At 38.2% G+C, this 21796-nt stretch overlaps 2 protein-coding genes and 1 long non-coding RNA gene across 7 annotated transcripts in view; 2 read left to right on the forward strand and 1 right to left on the reverse strand.

Annotated features, from left to right (window-relative positions):
* On the forward strand, window positions 1-12488 carry CD274 (CD274 molecule). Of its 5 annotated transcripts, XR_006166698.1 has the most exons (10): window positions 1-1708; window positions 1925-2090; window positions 3583-3651; window positions 4310-4663; window positions 5147-5428; window positions 6683-6793; window positions 9302-9352; window positions 10317-10382; window positions 10697-10886; window positions 11385-11421. XR_006166698.1 is itself a non-coding variant. In XM_042804861.1 (9 exons), the coding sequence occupies exons 3-9, from the start codon at window positions 3597-3599 to the stop codon at window positions 11405-11407; spliced, it is 942 nt and encodes a 313-aa protein (XP_042660795.1). In that variant the 5' UTR covers window positions 1199-1362; window positions 1467-1513; window positions 3583-3596; the 3' UTR covers window positions 11408-12488. The 5 variants fall into 5 exon arrangements, 4 of the variants coding, with proteins under 4 accessions (XP_032859709.1, XP_042660795.1, XP_042660793.1 ...); XM_042804861.1 differs by lacking the exons at window positions 1925-2090; window positions 10697-10886 and having other exon boundaries at window positions 1199-1362; window positions 1467-1513; window positions 11385-12488; XM_033003818.2 differs by lacking the exons at window positions 1925-2090; window positions 10697-10886 and having other exon boundaries at window positions 5-1362; window positions 11385-12488.
* The window catches only part of LOC122154655, a 17835-nt gene continuing 8021 nt past the window's right edge, over window positions 11983-21796 (reverse strand). The window contains exon 3 of the long non-coding RNA XR_006166699.1: window positions 11983-12012. This is a non-coding gene — a long non-coding RNA (uncharacterized LOC122154655). The remainder of the gene's footprint in view (window positions 12013-21796) is intronic.
* PDCD1LG2 (programmed cell death 1 ligand 2) overlaps window positions 16728-21796 on the forward strand; it is a 13575-nt gene continuing 8506 nt past the window's right edge. Inside the window, exon 1 of the mRNA XM_033003817.2 lies at window positions 16728-16858. The gene's annotated coding sequence lies outside the window, so the exon portion shown is untranslated. The remainder of the gene's footprint in view (window positions 16859-21796) is intronic.

Here is a 21796-nt window from a genome sequence, read left to right on the forward strand (position 1 = left end):
GTTTAAGTTTCTTTTGTTGCTTTTTTTTTTTTTTTTTTTTCTGAGAAAATATCATTAAACGTGTTTTTAAGGACAGAAGAAATCAGTGGAAATTAACCTTCAGCAGTCTCACCTATTGTGGAAATCCACCCCCTCAACCTCCTGTGGTAGTTTCAGGTTATTAGAACCTAAATGTTACATTCAGCTATTTCATATACCACTGTTTCCATGTTCCTCCCACACGTCAAGTAAAAAGGTTAACTCTTGCCAGTTATGTGTTTTTGCTTCCATGACAGATACCGTGAGTAGCCTGTCAAGCGGAAAGAAGAAAATATTTCTTGAAAATTTCTAAGTGGTTGTTTCATGATATTTTAACTCTTCTGAGAATCTCAGTCCTTTTGTGATATATGCAAAGACAACATAGGTGGATGAACTTTCACTGAAACATATATTTAGAGTTATATTTTGTGCTGTTGACCAGGTTATCCCACTACGGTCCGCAAGTTAATGTGAGTACATCCTTCAGATTTTTTTTTTTTTTCTTCCCCCTGTATTCTTGAATGACTTCTAAAATCGAGAAAAAGATAATGCTCTTTATTTTTTGCTAAGCTAATGCATGGGCTTAACAACTCTTCTTGCACTACACACTAGCAAGGCAAGGGGCCTTCATTATGCTCATATCTTGGGGAGAGAATATCTGTTCTTACTGGAGGAGGGTAGGCAGTGCTCTTCCCATTACTCTTATGACCTTTGCAGACAAAAGTAAGTTGTGTAGAAATTTCTAGTCATTGTTAGCAGCTGTTCGGCACTGCTTGAGATTAATACTGTAGGGATGCTAAGTTTATGTGGATGGATGACTTCTTGCTACCGGTGTTCCAAGGACTGTTGCTCACATATGGCTTTGATCAGATGACATGTTTCTTAAAATGCCTGTGTCATTTTATGTACTAATTTTCCCAACATTTTTGTCTCTGGTTACAGTGAACCACTGTTAGCAATAGAGAATTTTCCCTAGTGGGGAATTTTCCAGTAATGGGGAAGTGTCCTCAAGAGTTACATCAACATTTAAGTTCTGTCACAAGAAGTCTTTGGGCAAATAGTTCTGTTTTTCCTGTCATCTTCATTTGATTGTGAGGGAAACATACAGCAACAATAATGAAGAGCACTTTACACAGTGAATATTGTTTTGCTTTTATAAAAAGGTGTTTGCCATAGATGTCAGAAGCCAGTAGGAGAAGAGAAGGGGCACTGTGGTAGGTTCTGTAAGAAAAGTAATGAGAAGATTGCAGCTTTGGTAAAGATCTTTGATTGGCATCTAGGTCTCAAGCTACTTCAACCGATCCAGCCAGGGGATCCTTCTGCTCAAGGTGAAACAGGAGAAAGGTCTGCAAATAGTTATTGCTTTTTTTTTTGTTTTGTTTTGGTTTTTTTTTTATTTTCATGCTCATCTGGATTTGACCTGGATCTACTTTTTTTCTGTCTGAAAGTGAAAAATTGAGTACAGCATCAGACTATCTCAGTCTTGAGGAGTTTTGTAAGTAGTCATTCTTCTTTTGTGTGTAGTAAGGTTTATTTTCCTCTACAGTGGGAGAAAGCATGCAAATTAAAGTTCAGCAACTGCAGGATAGAAGCATGGGTCTTAGCATCCTTGTTGTCATTTGTCTTCTAGGAGTTAGTCAGAACACCTCTCCGGGAGTTCATACCAACGTTCAGATTTCTTGACAAAAAAGTGGGCAGGGGTTGCATGCGTGGGTATGGGTGCCTTTCTGTGACTGTAGTGCATATGCTATTTGTTCTGAGCAGTTTCTCATCTATAGCTTCTACTTTAAAAAAAGTAGAAGGTATTTTGGGGCTGAGTGTGCTACAACTCAGGTCATTCTGACACGGGGAGTGCAGAGAGGTGCACAGCTATACCCTTCAGTCTCAGTGCCTCGCTCTTCTGCAGGCTTCCCTCTAGAGTGTGACCAGAATAAACTTGTGAGATTGGTATGCCTCTGTCTGGTTTGAAAAGCTTTACCCTGGAGCTCAGCTGGTGCTCCGGACTGCCTGTTACTTGGGCAGTGGCATCATGATGGAGGCACACTCATGCATACACATCACCAGAAACTCAGGTACCCATAGGAGTAGGCAGCAGTTTGTTAGTGCTTTTAAGAACATCACTTGCGGCTAAGGGATTAATTTGGTACCTAACCACATTAAGAAGCCTGGGATTTATTTATCAATGAAACAGATCCTCAGAGTGAAAGATCTTACTTGTGTTTTCCTGTCCCTGTTAGCAGAACATCCTTTTTGTAATTGCTTATGCCTGCCTAACAATGTATGAGATTGACTCCTTCTCAGCTCCCCTCTGTGTTGCCTTCTGTAAACCTGCTATTGAGATCAGGCAGCAGCAATCAGAGGAAGAAAGTAACTTGAATCAAATTCTTATGAGGAGTCCAGCTCCCTTAAGCCACAACGTGTCTTATGATTCAGGACAGTATTGTTACTTTATTATCATCTTAAAGTTGACAAGCAGAAAGACAAAATATCTTGCCAGAAATGCTGAGAGTTGCAGTCCAGATAGAATTTAATCAGTCAGGAAACATAACGGGTATTATAGTTCCCTAATTTCTTATGCAAATGCTGAAACTACCACTAGAAAACAGTTGAAGGCATTATTTCCTTACTTTTGTGGCTGTTCAAGTATCCAAAATGAGGACTTTATTTAGATAAAAATCTACAGCTCTCTCTACTCACAGAAGACTTCCATTACAATGGGTTTGAATTTTTCCTGGCAGTAATTTGAAAATTGATACTAGTATTGCTCTGACTTAAAATACAGACTTAGCAAGTACAGTGGATGTGTGAAGGTTAAGTGTATGAATTGACATTAATCAGTTTTATTATGTTAAATTGTTGTGTAGGAGTATAAAAGCTATGTCAATATGGAGGGGAAAAATTTCTGACAGAAAATTTAAGTAATTTACATGTTCAGAGGTAAAGCAACAGAAATTAAAGAAAATAGATTTTGTTTGTAGGCTGACTGTTTTTGTTGCTGTTTTACAAAGACACTATTGTGTAAATACTCATTAAGTGATTAATTACTGCATGAACTCTGTTCACAATGTATGTGTCTTCACGAGTCCCATGATAAGTACTGGGAGGCCAGGTGTTACAAAACACATTATGTTCACAGTATGTTGAAATAAGGCAAACAGGTGGGGGAGAACTAAGTTCTATTTCTTCCACTGAATGCATATAGAAAACTCCTCCATTCTCCTCCTAGCAGGAGCAACACTCCCTGCTGCAGTTTGGGAGAACAATAGGGTATTTGTGAGTATTTATTTACAAATTCAGAGATAGAGATAAAGCATGTATTTTGCCATAACCAAGGACAAATGTTTAAAGCAAATAAAATTAGATGTTCTTCCTGAACTCATGTAGGACGTTTTCTGCCTGATCATCTACTGTAGTTAAAGGTGCAATTTTGTCGTGTTTTCAGATAGAGTGGAATTCAGTGCCTTCTGTCTGGTTCTTCATGTGGAGTGACTACAAAGTCTATTTTACAGTGCAAGTTAGAAAATTATCAGGTACTTACATTTGTCTATTACTTTATCATTTTAGGTTCTGTCTACATCATGGAAAAGCCTTTTCTTCTGTATGTATTTTTATTCTACTGGCATTTCATAAATGGTAAGAAGCTCAGTTGTGAGAAGCAGTAAAACAGTTTAAGTATGTTCCCTTGCCATGTATAAGCATAGAAATGTTAATTCCTCAGTTTTCCTTCAGGTGCTATCATTTGGGTTTTTTTTCCTTAACGTTTTAAATAAAAAGGTGTTAGCATGCTTTTACATTAAACTAGATATGTGTGCTTGGATGTGGGGCCAGGTTGAAATCCGTCTTGGTGTTTCAGCATAGACACCATTTCAGGCAAGGTACCATTTGCATTACACAAAAAGTTTTATTGGCACCGTCAAACCTGGGAATTGTCCTGTATTCTTTAACACTGTGTAAAAACAATTTACATTTATCTAGAAAGAACATTCCCATCCGAGCCACTAACAATTGCCTGTTACTGTGGCAGTGTTCTGAAAGCAACAGCTGTGCACACACGTTTGCCTGTTTTTAGTACAGCGTCACACTGCATGCATGCACAAAGCAGGTGTCTGCAGGTATAAATAGCCCAGTTTGTCCCAAAGTTGGGCAAGAGCATGCAAAAATGTTTTAACTTTTCTGAACAGGCCAGATACTTTTGGTCCTTAAAATGTTCTGTGGATATGGTAAGAGATGACTTCGAAGCTTAGGCTTATAATTGGAAAATTAAGTTTTCTTCTAAATTTTGTTTTTTCAGCTTTATTCACAGTTGAAGCTCCCCAGTCACTCTACACTGTGGAACATGGGAACAATGTGACCATGGAATGCACATTTCCAGTGAATGGGAAATTAAAGTTCAGAGATCTAAGTGTCAGCTGGGAAAAGAAAGATGAGTTAAAGAAGCAGGTTTATGTACTTCTTAAAGGAGAGGAAGATTTCAAAAGTCAGCACAGTGACTTCAGGGGAAGAATAAAACTGTTGAAAGAGAATCTGAACTTGGGACGATCTCTGCTTCACATCACTGATGTGAAGCTCAGAGATGCAGGGTTTTACCGCTGTCTTATTGGCTACGGGGGAGCTGACTACAAGACAATCAATCTGAAAGTTAAAGGTGAGTGCGCTACTGCAGGAAGTGCAGTGCTATCTGATACTGTTAAAAGATTTCAGAGAAGCCCCTGAAGTAAGACGTGTCTGGGTTAGCATTTAAGGAAACCTCTCCAGAGACAGGAGCTGCCTCATGGCCCTTGCACAGCTGTATAACTGTGTTTCTGTCTAAGTTGAAACCATGTTCTGTCCTTTGTTTCCCATAATGACATATGAAGAATGGTGCTGCAAAACTGTTTAGACAGGAAAAAGACCAGAAAGCTAATACAATTTTCTAAACAGTGTCAACGTTGTAATAAATCCTGTACCTCTGGTTACTATGGAGAGACACAATAGTGATATTTACTTTTCCTGTCAAGATCATTATCTATAAAATCCAAGCTGATGTACAGAAACTTGACCCAGGAGCAGGGGATAAAGGAAGATGTCTTGCTAATATAGGCCGTTCTTCTAGCTTCCTACTAGTAATCATTTTATTCCATTTGTTTAGCTCCTTATAGAACTATAACCCATGGAGTGGTGAGCACAGGAGACGGTGAATGGAAGTTGACATGTCAGTCAGAAGGATACCCACAAGCTGAAGTGATATGGCAAAACAGACAATATGAAGATTTGACTGATAAGGCAAACACAAGTTATGAAACTGGAAGTGACCAGCTGTATCGTGTGACAAGTACTCTTACAATCAAAAGTAGAATTGATGAAACTTTTTACTGTATATTCTGGAATAAAGAGCTGCAAGAAAATACATCTGCCACTTTACACATAGCGGGTAAGATTTCTAAATGTCATTTATGGTAATACACTTCAAGATACTATGTCATTTTGTCCCCATTGAATCAGCCATGATTTGTTTCTCTTTCCAGTCTAATTTTGAAAAGGCTAAAAATTTAAGTTTTGTGTTGTTAGGTTTTGCTATTAGTGTACGCTTGCAGTGTAATAACATGTTCATCATGCATGTATGGACAGAATTCAAGGATAGGAATTTTGCATGACCTACAGCTATATGAAAGTCGAGTTTGAGAGTTAGAAAAAGTTCCATTATTTGACAAGCACATAGCTTGGAGCCTAGAAATGAAATCCTCCCATATGAATGAAACACATCTTCCAATAATGTTCTGCTTTGCTGATGATAACTGTCAAATGAATTTGAGCAGTATGGTCTTTTCCTGCCACTACAAACTTTGATTTGAGCACATTTAAATTTAACAAATTGTACACAGATTTTTTTTTTTTTCTCATGAAGTCTGGATTGAAGGAAGATGCATGAATAGAGAAGACCAATACAATTTTTCATTAGACCTTTTAACTGGACACCACCCCTGCTGCTTTTTTTTTTTGGTTATTCTTTTAATTTCTGCATTGTACCCTGATATGTTTGCACAAGCTTTCAACCAGACTGGAGATCTGATCCAACTCAAAAATAGTATTTCTGTTTATCAGAGTGTTACTTGGTCAGGTCATTTCCCTGGTCCTGTTCACCATGCGGTTTTAAAAACGCCTGTGCTGGCAGACTTTTTGAGACTGACAAGGGGTGGAAACAGGCAGCTGAGAGTGAGAAAGCCAAGTCATCCTTTCAATGAGTGGTGAGTGGGCAAGTTTGGTTTTAACAAGAAATGCCTATGGGATTCAAGGAGGTCACTTATCCTTTGCATTCAGAGGTTTAACAGATGAAAGGGACTCTGTTCTCTTTCTCAGTCACGTCTTTCTTGTAGCCTAGATGGGAAACTAAGCTAGATGTAACACTTTGTACCTTGGTGGCAAACAGGATTTGTGATGGGAATCAAAGCCACTATCATATGGAATGCAGGAAGCAAAGATAAATATGAATACATTCTATCTTTTTTTCCTTTATTGGGATGAGATACAGTGAAGTGCACTATCAGTGCCTGACCTTAGGCACAATCTGAAAAGCTGTTACCATGTGTGAACTGGTCATAACAGAAATAACATGGTGAAAATGAAAGGAAAAGGGAGAAGCTTATATAATTATGTAATGTCTTTCCCCCGCTTGTTTTTCTCCAAGATTCAGCTGGTGATGTTCTGTGGACTGAGAGCAGACGCTTTGTTGGAGCAATTCTCATTGTGACTGCTTTGTTTGGATCAGTGCTTCTATTTATGCTCTGCGTAAGAAAAGGTATTTCAATGATTTATCTTAGTGTACCTCAGTTATTATCAATCTGTTAATTCATCCTTGCAGAGGTGAAATGAGATGATAAAAGACTGCCTTAGATCTTTCATCCTGAAACCATTAGATTTTTTACCACATTTTTTATTTCTTCTTATTTGTCTGACTTAGTTGAATACTAGCAAGTTAGCAGAGTGGAACAGATTGTCAGCCCCTCACAAACCACTTACCCATGCGTGTCAATTAGTTTTTCTTATACATAATGATGCAGAGCAGTAAGATTAGTGTTCAATCTATGCAAACATCAAAGCACAGCTTATATACCTACTGGAAATGGAAGTTTCCTATTCTGTGTCTTCCCTTTTGGTTGGAGACCAGAATGCTGGGAGCAGACAGAGCACTGGAGTTTTTTTAGGGTTTTTTCCTCCTGCATTCTGTGAAAAATTTCACGGAACTGTGAGCACATGTTTTTTAAAGTGATCTAATTGTTATGAATTCTACATGCATCTTTATTTTGGTTAAAGCACCAAAAAAGCAGTGGACTACTTATGAAGTGATATGACCAAGGGTTTGAGCCTGAAAGATTTTTTTTTTTTTTTAACAAGAGGGAATATTCCCATTGTGGCTTCATACCACTTCATTCATTTCCTTGTTAAGTGTTGAGCTTTTTCAGTTTACTTCACTGACTTGGACATTTTCAGCATCACAGAATGCTGAGGAGCTAAAGCATTTGTGGTAATTTGTTTTCACTTGCTAGCTAAACAAAGAAAAAACTCAGAGAAATCATTTTTAGGGTATCTGAGCATGAAAAGAATATGGTTTGCCCCAAAATTGAAGAAAAAATGTTTGAAACATGTTGCTTAACCTGAAGTAAGTACTGTTACATTTTTTTTGGTTGGTTGGTTGGCTGTATTCTTTTTTTTTTTTGTTGGAGGGGACATAGGTGTGTTTGAGGATTTTATATTCAGGGGTATTTGTTACTCTTCATTTTAACAGGTACAATAAAGTCATGCAGATCTCAGAACATCCATAAAACTCATTTGAAAATGTTAAAATGAAAGTGGTTTTGCTGAACATTCTGGTTTTGGCCAGAACTCTTCCTCTGTATAACAAACTTGTGGATTTTTTTAGCTGGTGTGTCGCCACTTCTTTTTTTCCAAATAACATTTTGAATTTTTTTTTTTTTTTTGTCAAGTTGTCTGCAGGGAAAAAGTACAAGAGGAATTGAAGCTGATACAGTACTCTGAGCTTTATAATATCATACTGACATGGCTCTGTAAATTATTACCAGAAATGCTTGAAAAACCTGAACAAGACAGTTGACTGAAGGCTCCTCTCAAAATTCTTGAATTTTATCGGAGATGTAAATGTGTGTAGCTAGCATGAAACTCAGCTGAGATTAATGCAAAGGCTAGTTGTACTGTCTTTCCAAGTGGTATCTCAAAAGCTTACACACTAAGAGAGGTGTACTTTATGAAGTGGTATGGCAGACCTGTTGGTTTTCCTGTCTGCCAGCTCTATTTTCCACAGTGAAAACCAGAAACAGCCCTAATTTCTATGTGGAAATTTCACAAAACCATCTATAAGCAAATGCCACGTTAAGCGTTCATGTTCTAGTTCCACAAAATAAATACGAGACAGAACTAAATGTTGATATTCAGTGTTTTGGTCACAAACTCATGTCCTGCAATGGTACTAGGGAAACATGTCCTGGGAGAAGTTTTCGTAAGCCTAACAGGCTTGCACGTGATGCTGACAGGCTGCAGAAGGCCTGCAGATAACCCTGCATGTATAAGAATGTATTTATCCTAAGAACATGATAGGAATAGGAGCAGAACATGAAAGTGGAAGAAGGGACAGCAAAATCCTTGACTTCTCAGAAGATTCCCATCTGGGGATTTCTGTGAAGGTCAGAAGTTTCCTAGGTTGCTTGAGTAATATTTATTGTTTGTGTGTATACATGATAATGTGTATATGTCATGATGTATGTGATTATTATGATTATGTTATATATATATGTGCATGTGTGGCATAAGCTACAAGTTAATTCAGAATCTAGAGTAGTAGCAACAGGTTTTTCTTTTAAAACCCAAGCTGTCCTAGATGATCAGAAAGTGATTATTTCAGAAAAGAACCTCCCTGGAATATTGGCTTTTTTCCCATCAAAAAGCACTTAGAAGGTGATCTCCTTCTTGTTCCCTCTTGTTCCCAGTGTGTTCAAGTTCTGGGTGAAAATGTACAATGGAAAACCATTTGAACAAGTATTTTCCAGTGATGTTAGTGTATGGTATCAGTACAGTTCTGGCTTAGGAACAAGGAAAGGAAATTGGAAGGGAAACTGACATACTGAGGGAACTGAAGAGGATATTTTAAAGTCTTTGAAGAAATGGGGTGTTTTGAGAACCAATGATTACATTGTGCTAAGTATGCCCTTCTCACCAGCGTGCTTATGCCTCCGTTAGATCTGAAATAAGTATTTTGGTTTCTTTTTGATTTTTCTCTCTTATTTTCTTTCAGCTAGAGCAAATAAGGACAACAGAACACTTGTGATTAGTTCATCAATAGCAAGTATGTACATATGGCATAAATCTATCTCAGTGTGATTCTTGTGGAAATAATTTATTGAGAATTTCCTTTGTAACAGTGACAAGCAAATGCAGATTTCCATTCAACTTTAATTTTGCTTTCTGCTTTTCATTTATGTAACAACTATGAATTACAATTGAAGAATGACTTTTCATTACTGTATCAGTTTCCTGAAAGGAAAATGTGAAAGAAAAGTATACTTGTCCCAGAAGCAGATGCAGTCCTGATGTGCACAAGAAAAGGACAGAGTGTTGTTCTGTGTTTTGGAAAGTCTATGTTAGGATGGGACATGCTCCCTGGAACATATGCTTCAGGATGGCAGGACATCCTGGTGTGCAGACTCGGTGCTGCAATTTGAACCGTGTTGGCATGATCTTGTATTTTCTCCAGTATTGCAGTGTGCATTTGAGGGTCTTCCTCACAACATTGAGGACACAGGGTTTGGCCCCATTAAGAGAAATGCAGGAAGAAGCTTTATCTTCCCTAAAAGTTTCTTTTTCCTCCTGTTGAGATACTGATGCTATTTGCTATGAGCTAACCTCAGTAAATGGTCATGTACCACCATGACAGTGGGAAATGAAGGAAGGAGTGGAGAGACTTAATACTTACAGTGAGACAGAAGAGATTCAAATCCTTCAGCCTCCTCTCATGATGGCTCATGTTTGTTCTTTTTTAAATCTGTTGTGTGGTTTTACTTGGAGACCACTTCAAATTAGACTGTTGTGTGAAAGTTAGGTCATACTGGCAGTTGGGGTTTTTCATGAGAAAACCTATCGAGACTACTCGCCTGAAAACACACAACATTTAGTATTAATTTCTTCTCCTGATATGCATTTAAGTTACATAGTTCCTGGACAGCCTGAGATAGCAATGTTTAACAAAGATTTATCACTACATGAAAAGTTTAAGCTATGCTGTTATCTGTATGTATGTTTTTTCTTTAAAGAGCTATCAAAAGATAAGGATACACATGACTGCAGAGATGCTTCTTTGGAAGATAAAGAGTTGAAATGTAAGTATAAATGATAAAGGCAAAAATAGTAGCAAATTGCACACAGCATAAATCATCTGTGGTTATCAGAGCTGTAATTCATGGCTGGTTTATTTAGTCCCTTGTTTCGACAGACAGAGCCTTCAAGAGAAGCACAGCCTCCCATTCTATCTTACAAACTCACCATCATAACTCACTGTCATAACCCATTGTGTAGTGGGAGTTCTATCAGATAATTAATCTGGTTTTAAAAATAAAAATGAGAAGGAAAATGTGATAAGGAGATGTATAACAAGCCAGATTAGTCTTTTCTCTAGCTCACACTTCCATTAGAGAAACAGTTGTGCCAGCACAACTGCAGGAATGGTGATGGCAACGGGGAGGGAGACCTTAACCCATCACGGCCACTTAAGGAAGTTTCAACCCGTGAGATTCTGTCTCAGCAAAGCAAGGAAATAAATGACCAAATCTCTGAAATCTCTGGAACATACTGTGGGGTGGAACAGAACACTAAAGCTATTGAAGGTTTTCTTTCACATTATTCTTGACTTCTGAAGCACTTACTTATATTAATTACATCCCAAATCCCTCCCTGCTACACTTTACCATAGTAAACATAAGCAAAGGTAAGCCTGCTGGTCCTGAAGGTGTAGATCTCCAAGTCAAAAAGCTAGGGCCTGGCGGTATGCTGCTAGAATACTGAAAGATAGCACACTGAATGTATTTGAAAGACTTTAAAATAAGATTTTAAAAGGTTGGGGGACCTAAGCCACAGCAATTTCACTGTATTTTCTAGAGAGCACTTCCCACCAGTATGTTTGAACTAATGCATTATTTTCTTCCATGATCTTCATTTTCTGTTTGACCTTTTAATTAATTTAATTTTAGATTTTTATTTTGACAATTAAGGAAAATTTTTTGGTACCTCCAAACTCTAGGAAAGAGTCCCAAATTCATGAAATGTTATGTGACTTAATAATCTTGTAATTTGATCATTTTTTCATATAATTCTTCCTTTTACAGATATGCAAATTGAGAAGACCTAAAGAAAGCAGGGGAAGCTTTTTTCTTCTGTGGTGAAGGTTTGACAGCTCAGACATTCTGTGTTCTGTCTATTAAAGGGGATATTAATTTTTTGTTCTTATCTGGCATGGCAGCCTTCTTCTATATTATTGTAACTCTGTAAAAACTGCAATGAATTTAACAGATTTATTATCGCATAAACAGTCCTTGGATTCAGGCTTCTGTATATGTGACTAGGTACAGAGGTATTTATTTAAATATCCAAGTTTCTGCTTTCTCAAGTTTATGCACTTTCCAAGACAAAATATCTTTAAGGTAAAGCACTTTAGGTCTATGACCATCATGAATTTCATAGCTAGTTCTTGAATAGGCCATCTTCGGGGTTTGTTTGTTTGTGTTTTTGTTTTGGTTTTTTTTTGTTTGTTTGTTTTGTTTTGTTTTGTTGTTTTTTTGTTGTTGTTTTTGTTTTGTTTTGTTTTTTTTTCCCTTCCTTTCTTTTTTCTGTCCTCCTCAGTTGAGCTCTCTGTTTCCTGCAAAGCTTTTGTTTTCCAGCTTTTGAAGAATTTTTTTATACTTTGATCCTCATAAGAGTGTAACAAGACAATATGCCATACAGGCAAGGCATTTTCTGTAGATCTTAAAAAAACAGATACTCACAGCTAAGCCTGAAATAAACGTAACCATCTTGGCAACCGTAGTTTGGAAATTATTAGATAATATGGAGCTTCTTGATCTCTTTCTCTGAAAAGTGTTTGTGGGATTTAATTTCCTTGTGATATAGTTGGCACTAGTTGGTTACTGCCCATTACTGTTCTGATGTACAATTTGGGGATAATGCAACTCTTCAGACATTCAGGAAGAACAGCTCTTGATTTGCACTGCCTTTTTGTTCATCTTGGGAATAGAAGAAAGAGAACCTTCTCACTTCTAGGATATGAAATACATGCTCCTGTGACTACTTAAGAAATGCTGAGGGAACATGCTCCTGGATCCCATTTCTTAAGCTATTGCTTTGTAACATTTTGCTAGGTGCATAGGTTTTTTGGGGGTTCTACACAGATGAAAATTATTTATTACAATGCTATTCACAATTATTTTTTTTTTAATAAAATGTTTTGTTTTTCTTGTGTTTTTTTCCTGCTGTTTTTGTCTTGTCAATAAGTAGTGCTGAACAGCACTGTTTCCCTACTTGTCCTTTTTCTGGGGAAATTAGGTATCCAAGACTAATGGCTCCCACAGAGAAGAGACAGTGGAGAGCTGGAATCTCATTGGCCTCAGGTTTTATTTTTCAGTTTAAAATAAATGAATCTGTTGTGCAGTCCTAATAACATGAATGTGGCCCTCTGCCCAGGGCTTTGCTGCTGGCAATATTCAATCTAGCTAATGTAAAGTTGTGCTTAATACGTCTCAGCAAGCTGCCTTATATAGTAGGATAGAGAAATGTGTCTCATAACCATAATGGAGTTGGTATAGGTCAGTTAAGTAAAATAGTCACTATAAAGTGATTTCCCTAACTCATTGCAGAGCTTGCATATCCTGATACTGATTCTTGCTGTTTGATTCTTCAAGGATGCTTTGTGAACTTGAACGTCCCCTCCTGTTTCCCAACATGCTTTTTGAGGCCACAGTCCAGGTGCCACTGAATTTGATGGCCAATTTTTAGTTATTCCCAGAGTGCAAGAATAGCTTTGGAAATATTGGGGCCACTTGTAGAAGAAGCACTGACTCTCCTCAACACACTAATGTAGTTTCATATCACCACATAAATATTTCCCCTTCCAGACAACCTCTTCATTTTCTGCTTCCTCTTTGAGACTGCAACAGCTGTTTGCATATTAAAGTAAAAGTGAAAAGTCTACTTCCTTTAGTTATTACCAGCCTTTGCAAGGCAGTGCTGTTAGTGCATACTTTGTATGATGAAACTGAAGCTGATGTCTTTATCAAGCTCCACCGGACAGCAGGAACTGTTACATTTATCTTTTCCCAGCAGGAGAAAAGGTTACTGTTGACAGTGCTGTGTATCAGATGAGTAAGATAATGAAATGAAGGGATATAAATATATTTTTTCAATTCTGTAGCTGAACTCTACTGTCCAAAATGCCAGTGCTTGAATTCCTGAGTGGTTGATAGCAAGCTTGAAATTTTGCTACTTCATTAGAAAAGCAGGATATCTGGTGAATAACAGATGATGTGAAAAGACCTGTCCTCCCTAAATAATGTTTCGTATTTTTCTGACAACCAAACCAGAAGTTGTCTAATCAAATTTTAGTAATTTTACAAATTAGGCTTTTAGGATAAGCTAAGTCTCTCAGCTTCATTTGTATGAATACGTGTGGACAGGCCACCATGCTTATCCTCCAATGCCATGAGTTGTTTTAGCACAATTACTTTCCACTCATGACAGAGGGACAATACACACCTAACTGAAAATACAACACATTTAGGTAATGAGAATTAGATAAGAGGAAATCCTTCCTATCCTAACATAAAAAATGTAGTTAAATGCCATATTTATAAAAATATTTTTTCCTTTAGTTGACAGTTTTTGTATTGGTACTTCACTGGGTTTGGAAAATGAAATTCAGCAGGAAGTGGGAGTGGACTCAGCTTCAGTAAGCTGCATTTTGCTTCCTAATGGCCAAGCATTGTTAGATGCCCAAAAGTGCTCAGAAAACCCTGGTTCATGTGCACAATCTAAATTGGCTTATTGCTGTTTGAGTTCAGGACTTATTAATTTGAAAAAGGTAATTATGAACCAGTCTGGTGGCCTGTTTTGTGATGTGGCATTTAACTTTGTAGAATATGAATGCTATTACTAATAACAATTACATTAAAGAATAACTAATAATAAGAAATATAGAATAATTGCTATTGACCTGCATGTCTTTTCATGGAACAGTATGCAGGATATGTGTCCCTTTTTGCTTTTGGCCAGAAAAATAACATCAGTGTCCTAGAGTGACCAGTACCAACGGTGCATCAATCCAAGTATGGGCTAACCAGCAAAATGGCACAGATGCTAACTGTGGAATTTCTGCTTTTGCTGATGTTAACAGTGGGACTTCTGGTTTTGCTGCATCTTCTCCCTGATTCCCTGTCTCCTTCTCCATATTTCTCTGGTCTTGCAATCTAGGTGATTGTCCCAGCCAAGTCCCTGGCAGCTACTGCTGGGTTCATGAGATGCTCAGAGCAAGTCACTGACTCTTGGACAACTGCACTGAGCTTTCTGTCTTCCTGTCCCAAAACCGGAACATATGAAGAAAACCTACCGTAGCCAGAGCTGGCCCAGAATGAATAAAAGATGGTGATGGTGACTGTGAAATAACTTGGGGTACCTTTTCTGTCAGGTGGGAAGAGGACAAGGAACATTTTTGCTTTCCTTCCAGAAGTCTCAATACCTGGAGGGAAACTAGACACCTAGATGCAGGGGAGCTAGAGATTCCTCAACAAACAAGTGAGGAAGTTGTGAATGGGGTAGGCAAGCCCAGGGGTAATCAGAAGAGAAGGAACATAACAATTAACAAAATGAGGCTTCCCTGAGGATTTTATACAGGTAGAGAGTCTCCCTTGGTAGGACACTGGTATTAGGCAAGGGCATTTACTGGGAATCACCATGACTCCAGCTGGGACATCCATCTTTTACAATGTCTCTTGCAGAGGGTTATCTCCTGCCTTTCCCACCTCAAAATGCCCATGGGCTCTGCGTGACTTGCACATCATTCATATTTTTCTGCCTTTTTCTTCATTTTACTGTTAATAAATAATTTAAAAAATGTTATTGCTTGCAAGGTGTGTTTGCATAAATACTTCTCCCTAAATAGGTCATTTGTCTTAGTGTGGAAGTCCACAGAGCAAACAAGGCCTTTGAGAGTTGGTGGCAGGTGGAGGAGGATAAAGATGGAGTTAAGAGAAACAGTAGGCATAGGCACCCGTCAGGAGGAAGTGCCTTAGGAAGATTTAATTCTCCCATTCTCACATACTTACAAAAAAAGCACAGATCTCAGTTTGCTGCCATCTTTCTCCCTTTGCTTTTACTGAAAGTGTTAGGACATCAGGCAAACTTGATTTTAATTGCAAATCATAGATCAAGCTCAACTCTGGCCCTATGGACTTTTCTCTCTCTTTCAAGTGTCCAGTCATCCAAGCCACTGACTTCTGACAGCTGCCAAAGAGGTCACTGGAGTTTACTGGAAAAAGGTCAGGCTACCCAGGAATTACTTTTTGTGATAGGGCTACACAGGGTAAGTTTACTGAGGAAATAAAAATACAAATTAAAAAAAAAAAAAAGTAGTGTAACAGTGGTTTAGATGGATTGCTGTGCACCAGGCAGCAGGAGACAGGATTTCATGGTCTGAGTCAGTCACAAAATCATCATACATTGTCCCAAGTCAGCCAGGATTAATGGGACTAAAGCCACAACCATTATTTATGTGGAGCTAGAGCATAATTCTCACAAGTGGTGAGGAACTAACTGTAGACAAGAGAGTATGTGTGTCCCACCTGTAGCACCAATGCATCGGAGAAACCTGGGAAAAGACCACCGCATCCTCTTTTATGTCTCTCACTCATGGTATGGTCATAAACTAAAAGATAGAGTGATGAACTGCAGTATGGAAGTAAATAGTACCCAGTAACAGTAAAAGGTACAGAGACATTCACTGGTAAGGTTGTTTAATAGAATAGAATACTTTATGTTGGAAAGGAGCTCTGGAAGTCACCTAGTCCAACCTTCCACTCAAAGCAGTGCCAACTTAAATCCAATTGCCAAGGCTCTGTCCTGTCAAGCATGGTATATTTGCAAGGATGGAGATTCACAACCTTGCTGGGCAACAATGTTCAACTACCCTTATTGTGATTTTTTTTTTTTTTTTGTTAAATAATATGGATATAGATGAAAATGCACAGGAAATATATTCTGCAAATGTTAGGTAATCTCACGAGGAATTAATGTAAACTTGATCTGATGAAGATGAAGAAAATGTAACTTGATAGTTTAATGAATGCAGAACAGTACTAGTAAATGCAAGTTCAGATGTCAAGGCTGTATACTGCTCTAAATGCGTATAAATCCAGGAAAAAGAAAAAAAAAATGGGTGTAATTAGAAGCAGAATTTGAGCGTATAAACTTTACAGAATGCTTTGAATAAGCTTGCTTGGACGCACGTTCTCATTAACGCAGAGCAGTGAACTAGAGTACATTCAGCATAGACAAAATGAAACAGAGTGAAACTGGAACTGCTCACAAATTCCTAAGAAACTTGGTGGTTTCCTTTTAACACAGTCAGTTGTTTTGTGACATAAAGCCTGAACAAGATCAGCCTACAAGTTGTGCTGTCAGTGCATGTTTTAAACTGATCATGACAGTTGGATAGTTTCTGCTATCACACAAATAGGACAGAGCTACTTTGTAAAACTTTTATAATCTTAGCTGTTTTATGAACCTGATTCTTCCAATGACTGCATAAAGATCTGATGTGAGTATAACACTGCTAAAATGCACATTGATATTTACTGTATTTCTGACTGATAGATTGCAGATTTTTTCCTATTAAGATTTTCTTAAGTTAATTTTCAATTTATCTGTAGGGAGTGGTCTCTGCTTACTTTCTTTTGGTTGTTAAAAAAACCCAGCCTGCAGATGGTAGGTTGTTTTGATTGTACAGGAAGTCTGGAGACCTTCACTTTCTTCATTCCCGGGAGAAGCACAGGCTAGGAAGAGGAGAATTTCTTGTGCTTCTCTGAAAAATATTTCTTTCTGTAGAAGCTGGAGATATAAAAGAAAATATGCAGCATATCATGCCAAAGTGTTAGCCTGTGTTGTTCAGTGCTGCTGCTATTAGAATTATTGTATTTGTCATTGAAGAAAGAAAGTAACAGTGAATAAGATATAACAGGTGACAGTTAAACACTGCAGGAAGAGTGAAAATTCACAAGGGTGAACAAAGAAGCAAGTGAGAAATGATATCTCTTCACCTGAAAGCTGAAGTGAGATGGAAAGCAGACCAAAACGATGCAAATAGGCTGTCCCAGGTGATGTGAACATAAGATCCAACAGCAGCTTGACTGCATAGTGAGGTGGACAACAAGGGACCGCAACAGCAGAGAAGGAACAGCAAGTGAGAGGGTGTGTGGGTGAGGTGGGTTGGAGAGAGGACGGGCAGAAAACTATCATCACGGAGCATACTGGGACAGGCCTGGGAAATGGACTTTGAACAAATGTTAATATGCTTTGATGTTTTTTTTTATGAAATCCCTGAAATGGAAACAAGGTACCTTCTCTCTGATGGTGAGATAAAGAACAGATGTAGTTTGTATGAGGATCTAATGCTGCTTTTTTTGTTGTTTATTTTCTGACCCAGGATTTTTAAACTGTTTTTTGGTTTAACGTTTTTTGTTTTTTTGGTTTTTTTTTTTTTTTTTAAACTGGATCCTCCACTGAAAGGAAAATCAGTTCAGTCATTTAATGAGGAGGTTGAAAAAGTTGTGTCTTTTTGCATGTGTGAGTGTTGGAAGGAAGCTTTGGAAACCACAAGATGCACAGAAGACAAAGAAGTATCAGTAAGAGAGAAAGACAAAAGCAAACAGTGACTGGGACCACTCAATCTTCTGTGTGCACGTGTATGAGAAGATAGTCTGTTTTCCAACAAAATGAGCATAAAGCTCAGTTTCATGTTGGCAGATCTGAATTACCCCAAAACATGAGAAGCAGTAGTCACATTAGCCTGGTATTGCTCTGATGCTTTCTTTCATTCGGCCAAATGGAGCCAAGCAGATGCCATGTTAACACAGTTTGATTGCTTCTGGTATTCAGATGAGTTTCTCTTTCTGGGATATTTCCAGAGGGCACTGCATTGTGCTTTGTGCAGGCACTACCTTTGCAGTACAAAAATACAAAGGCTGTAGGAAGAGAGGGAATAGGAGAAGAGTGATCTGAGCTGATCTCTGTGATGTTATAGAGTATGTCAGCAGCAGAACAAAAATGTTGAATGTAGGAATGAACAAATTAATTGCAAGAGTGCTGTTTCAAATCTGTAATGGGGTCTACCAGATGAGAATTTCTCACCAGTCTTTCAGGTCACCTGCAATACCTTGTTTGCTAAAGTGCACTTGACAGCTTGTGTGGAGGTTGACACAGGCCACCTGGCCAGCCTGGTGATGTTACTGACTTCCAGCTTCCAGCTGTGGAGTGCGATGTCCCTGCTTTCTTCCAGGAACTTTGTAAGAACACCTATGTTATACCTGCTAAAACTGAGCATGATCACATCATAAATGCTGTCAATGTGCTAACTTGGTCTGTAGAGAAATAAATACAAACGAGGGTCTGTCTACAATACCTATGCAACTTTAAAAGCACCAAATACCCTTTTCTTAGTGCTTTAACCCTTTAATCTTTCAGACTGACGTCTGAGTAATTATTGTGAATTTCTATGTATGGCTGAATTCTGCTTTAGACCCAGAGAACTGCTGGTGCGCGTGGAAGCTTGTTTAGGTTTTCCAACCGTTCTGATTATTCAAGCAGAAGATACGGTCTTGGTCTATAAAACTCTCCTTGCTCACTGCTGTTAAGTGTCATTATGTAAATGCTAAATGTGTTTACTGTTCTTAATCATCCATTCATTGGAATATAAATATTTTAATAGCTGAAATGATGCTTCCAGGAAAAGCTTATCCATGATTTCTCGGACTATAAGGTCCCTGAATCAGTGACTGTGCCTCTTGTTGTGCTCATTTAGTGGACAATACATAGAAGAGTAATCTGGCACAGGATCCTTTGTTATCAATTGTGTTGGCAGCAATAAATCATAGATTCATGGAACCACATAACTGTAGAATCATAGAATGGTTTGAGTTGAAAGGAACATTTAAAGGTCATCTAGTTCAACAGCCCTGCCATGGGCAGGGACAATCATAGCAAGGCTACTGACCAGAGGTGGTGCCAGAGGGTCTTGTACTAAGGTCTTATACTAAGATGCTCCTTTTATTTAAGAAAAATACTATGATCCTTCAGGTACATGAGTGAAAGGAATAGTATTGAACTCACAGTTCACATTATTCATAAATGGGTTTCAATTGTTATTGCTAAGGTGTGGACCGCAAAATATTTTGTGTTTTCAGTGTTCCTTCGCTTACAAAGCTTCCTGGAAACTCTTCAACATGGTCAAAATTGTGGGAGTTGTCACTAATAGAGGTCAAATCAATCCTAACAGCTCTGACTGGATTGGTGCCAACTTCCTTTGTCAACTCACTGTGGTTCACAACCTGAGTGTTTCCTGAAAATAAGATCCAATAGCCATAACAATAAATGCATGCCAAAGAGATCTACACAAAGCACAGCTACTTGAAAGAAGTATCCCAGGCTTTGCTCAGGAGCTCCATAGTTTAAGCATAAAGCAGAGTTTGATGTTCCCCTTTTGCCACCACTTTTACCTCCTGAGAGCAGCCTTATAACACAGTGCTCCGCTAGGACAAGCACCTCTTCACTTCTGTCTGTAAAATTGAAAGAAGTCTGTACATTCATGTTGAAAATTCAGTAATATGTTGAAAACAATACTGTGGTCTGGAGCATACAGTTTATGCAGTTTGAAATGGAAATGCTGAGTCTAAATTTTCTGAGGGAAAATAAATATCTTTCTCACTCCTTACCAGGAGAATTTTGAGATTTTATGTGAACTGGTGCATTCCATTGGCCAAAAATGACCTTTTTTTTTTTTTTATGTGAGTATTATAATCCCTGTGGATATGTGAGGTGGGGCCAGGACTAAAGTCATAGACATGATCAACAGAATCAAAAGGAGGAAAACTATACACAGTGTTATTTTTACATTTTGGGGGAATTTTAGCAATATTATCACTTCCCTCTGGATTTCACTCAGCATTCACTAAAAAAACTTATCGGAATATGTTCTTTTTGGGTCAAAGAAAGTCAAGCAGGGGTTTCAACTTAGTACTTTCAGTAAAATAAATGAGCTGTATAAAAGGAGAAGATTACATTCCTCTTTTTTCCCCTTCATATTGTCATGCCTTTGTTTTCATTGTTCCCATTCAACTTTTTAGTCTTGGGCCCTGCATCCTCACTGGAACTACTGCAACTCATAAAAAGCCATAACGGTTTGTAGGTGTCTGATGCTATGGTTTTCATCACCTCAACCCTCAAATGTTTATTCAGCTTCCTTTCCATAATCACACAGCACTGTGTGAAAACTTGCATTTTTCTTCTGCAGGTTGGTCTGGGAAATTCATTTACTGACAGGATCTGAATTGGTGTTTAAATGTCATGCGACTTCCTCATGTTCTCAGATGTGGATTTCAATTTCTGACCACTAAGTGCTGACATTCATGGCGCAGTGCTCCTTTGTTATGTCCCAATGAAGTTGTAAGCAACAGATGATGAATACACTTTAGAAATGGCCTTTTGCCTAAAGGAAAAAAAAAAAACAGTGCTGTGCATGAACTTGTTAGGGTAGTTGTGTACAAGCACTACTGCATAGCAGAGCATGGCATATGTTTTACAAAAGGTAGGGAGAAAATGGGGGCTATTGTGTAGCACTGTGAATGGTTAGCACTGCAAGCTCAGAAGAAATCACCTACCAGATGCTAGTGCAGACCTTCTTTATGGAAGTGTGTCAGGATGCCTGGCAGAGCCACATGATTAAGTAACATGGGTAGATTGCACAGAGGTTGCACAACAGCTTGATATCCACGAGTAAATGGAAATAAAGGATGGCTTCTAATACAGATCCTTGCTGATCCCCACAAACATGCCACAACTCTGCTTTCAGTATCACAAGCAAAAATGTTTCCCTGTTTGGGTTCTTCTATTTATTTATGGTATGTGTCATGCTCCTGTCATACTAACCCATCTGGTCAGGCAAGATTTAATTATTTGATACTTAATAATTATGATTGCTATCTGCTGGGGCTTTGATGATGTATCCCCTTATTTTTGTTCTATCCTTTTACTCTCAGTAATATGTGTATTTTGAAAAGTCCCATCCCCTATGTTATGCAAGATATATCCTCTGCTTTCTCAGTATAGTCTGAGCTATAAAAAGAGTAGATCACCTCGAATGTCCCAAATGAGACTTATCCAGGGATCTAAACATTGACGTGAAATACTGTTCCATTCTTCATTCAGTTCTTCCCTCTGTGTTCACCTGCTTCTAGGTAGGCTGTGTGGAAAAGTGAGCACAGTAGCACGTTGAGGATGATAAATTTCTTTACAGTATCAACTGTGAAACACTGGGGTGGCTACAGGAGTGAAATTTAAACTGGTTGTCAGGGCAGTACAGGATCTTTCTTTGAGCCTGCAAGAAATGGAGCTGCTGATGTTTATTAGCTCCTTTCTCATACAGGTAAAATAATTATGATTTATCACACATTAATTAGTGGCAACTCAGTCAGTCCTCTGATAA

This window comes from Tyto alba, unplaced genomic scaffold (assembly GCF_018691265.1).
Source record: "Tyto alba isolate M040663 unplaced genomic scaffold, T.alba_DEE_v4.0 Super-Scaffold_42, whole genome shotgun sequence".
Classification (NCBI taxonomy): domain Eukaryota; kingdom Metazoa; phylum Chordata; class Aves; order Strigiformes; family Tytonidae; genus Tyto; species Tyto alba.

Coding starts and splice junctions, on each gene's coding strand:
- CD274 (XM_042804859.1), top strand. CDS start 2,048: ATGATGGAGGCACACTCATGCATACACATCACCAGAAACTCAG. Junction 4,664..5,146: donor AATCAATCTGAAAGTTAAAG/GTGAGTGCGCTA, acceptor CCATTTGTTTAG/CTCCTTATAGAACTATAACC. Junction 5,429..6,682: donor TGCCACTTTACACATAGCGG/GTAAGATTTCTA, acceptor TTTTTCTCCAAG/ATTCAGCTGGTGATGTTCTG.